This window comes from Netta rufina (genome assembly GCF_964035555.1).
Source record: "Netta rufina genome assembly, chromosome: Z".
NCBI lineage: Eukaryota > Metazoa > Chordata > Aves > Anseriformes > Anatidae > Netta > Netta rufina.
The window spans coordinates 32,009,008-32,011,377 of record NC_140126.1 but is presented as its reverse complement, the minus strand read 5'-3'; the positions used below and the strand labels follow the sequence as shown (position 1 = coordinate 32,011,377).

The 2,370-nt window shown below is 39.9% G+C and overlaps 1 protein-coding gene across 1 annotated transcript in view; it reads right to left on the bottom strand.

Annotated features, from left to right (window-relative positions):
• Nucleotides 1-657, bottom strand: part of ADAMTSL1 (ADAMTS like 1) — a gene marked incomplete at both ends in the record, with an annotated part of 347,299 nt that extends 346,642 nt beyond the window's left edge. The window contains one exon of the mRNA XM_084305155.1: nt 646-657. Within this exon, the coding sequence (XP_084161281.1) occupies nt 646-657 (12 nt within the window). The remainder of the gene's footprint in view (nt 1-645) is intronic.
• Between the last annotated feature and the right edge of the window lie 1,713 nt (nt 658-2,370).

Below are 2,370 nucleotides of genomic sequence, written 5' to 3'. Positions count from 1 at the left end.
GAAGAGAAGAGAAGAGAAGAGAAGAGAAGAGAGAGAGAGAAGAGAAGAGAAGAGAAGAGAAGAGAAGAGAAGAGAAGAGAAGAGAAGAGAAGAGAAGAGAAGAGAAGAGAAGAGAAGAGAGAGAAGAGAAGAGAAGAGAAGAGAAGAGAAGAGCAGACTGAGTAAAAAAAAAAAAAAAAAAGTGAAGTCACAAAGGAGCAAACGAATCAAAAATAGACAACTCCTTTTATATCCTGCTGATTAGAACTTTCTAGAAGTAGTTACCAGAAATGCACAGGGGCAAGAAAGTGTAATGAACAAGAGCAGGGATTTTATTAAGGAACATTATTTAGTTTCATATTTAATGGATAGTTAGGAGATATTTATAGATTTCGGTATGACTTCTGTTCCTCAAACAAGTTACTGAAAAAGTAAATATAAAATCCAAACTGTGGTTTAAAGCTGATATTCTGTTTGAATTCAAGACAGATTGTTTTTTCAGACATGTCAAAACAAATACTATTCAAAATACTTGAAAGTAGACACACAAATTGCTATATCGACACAAAACTAAAGAAAACCAAAACATGTGGGTCTGGAGAACTTTTTTTCTATACTTGTTTCATTGTTTATTTAGCTGACCATCGGAATGTAAGGAATATTTACCTCCACTGTCATCTTGTGGTGTATTTTTTTGTTTGCTTTCAGAAGGTGAATTAGCTTTAAAGTGTTCAAAATCACTATGTGACATCTGAGAAAATGGAGCAAGTAAAAGCTTCAGAAATCATTCTGTGAGCCTCAGTATGTACATTTATCAATGCGCACTTTGCTGCTGACCTCTGCATCTTCCAAAAGGCTAGAATAGATAAGATCACAGAATCACGGAATACTTTAGGATGGAAGGGTCCTCTGGAGGTCATCTGGCCAGCCCCACCCCTACTCTCCTTCCCCCCTCCCCCCCAACCATGACGAACAACATCTGGTTGCTCAGAACCACATTCATGCATCTTCTGAGGACCTCCAAGGAAAGAGATTCTGTAGCCTCTCTGGAACAACCTGTGCCAGAACTTTGTTAGCTTCACAATAAGAAAGTATTTGCTGATGTTCAGGAGGGGACCTTCTATGCTTCAGTGTTTGGCCCATTACCTCTTGTAGTCAATGGGCCCTACTGGCACCATCCTCTGTGCACCTTCTCTTCAGGTATTTATATTCCTTTAGAAGTTCCTCCCCGAGTCTTCTTCTTGTGAGGTTGAACAGGTCCAGCTCTCTCAGCCTTTCCTCATAGAGGAGATATATTGTGTTCTTCATGCTTTATGTTATATGATATCTGTATTATTCACATTGTCTTTCACTATGAGATATATATATACAGATTAAAACTCATATTAACCTCTAATGCCCCTGTTAGAAGCTTTAATGTAAAACAAACAAACAAACGAAAACAAAAACAAACAACAACAAAAAATCAACAACAACAAAAAAAACAATGACAACAAAACACAACAAAAACAGCCACTACTGTGATTTAACTATGTTTTTTTCTCCTACTGTTGTATTGGTAAAATTATTTCAGGTCCAATTCTATCACCTGAATATGTATGGAAGGTGAGACTGGGTAAAGTACATCTGTTCAGGTATTTATATATTTTGATGAAATTCCCCTTGAGACATTTCTTCTCTAGGCTAAACATTTCCCACTCTCTCAGCCTTTCTTCACAGGAGAGGTTCTCCAGTCCCTTAATCATTTTTGTGGTCTTTTGTTGGACTCTCTACAGCATGTCCATGTCTTTCTTGTACCAGGGGCCCAGAACTGGCCACAGCACTCCATGTTTGGCCTGACTATTTCTGAACAGAAAGGAAAGATCACCTCCCTTAACTTACCGGAAACACTACCCAATGCAGCCCAGATACTTTAACAGCAAAGGCACACTAATGGCTCATGTTCAACTCGGCATCTACCAGGACTCCAAGGTCCTTTTCTGCAAAGCTGCTTTCAAGCTGTGTGGCCCCTAGCATATCCTGGTGCCTGGGATTGTTCTTCCCAGTGCAGAACTTTGGACTTCCTCTTAAGGAACTTGGTGAGGTTCCTGTCAGCCCATATTTCCAGCCTATTGAGGTTCCCCTGGTTAGCAGCATGAGCCACTGCTATATCACAGAATCACAGAATTTCTAGGTTGGAAGAGACCTCAAGATCATCGAATCCAACCTCTGACCTAACGCTAACAGTCCCCACTAAACCATATCCCTAAGCTCTACATCTAAACGTCTTTTAAAGACCTCCAGGGATGCTGACTACACCACTTCCCTGGGCAGCCTGTTCCAATGTCTAACAACCCTTTCAGTAAAGAAGTTCTTCCTAACATCTAACCTAAAACTCTCCTGGCTCAACTT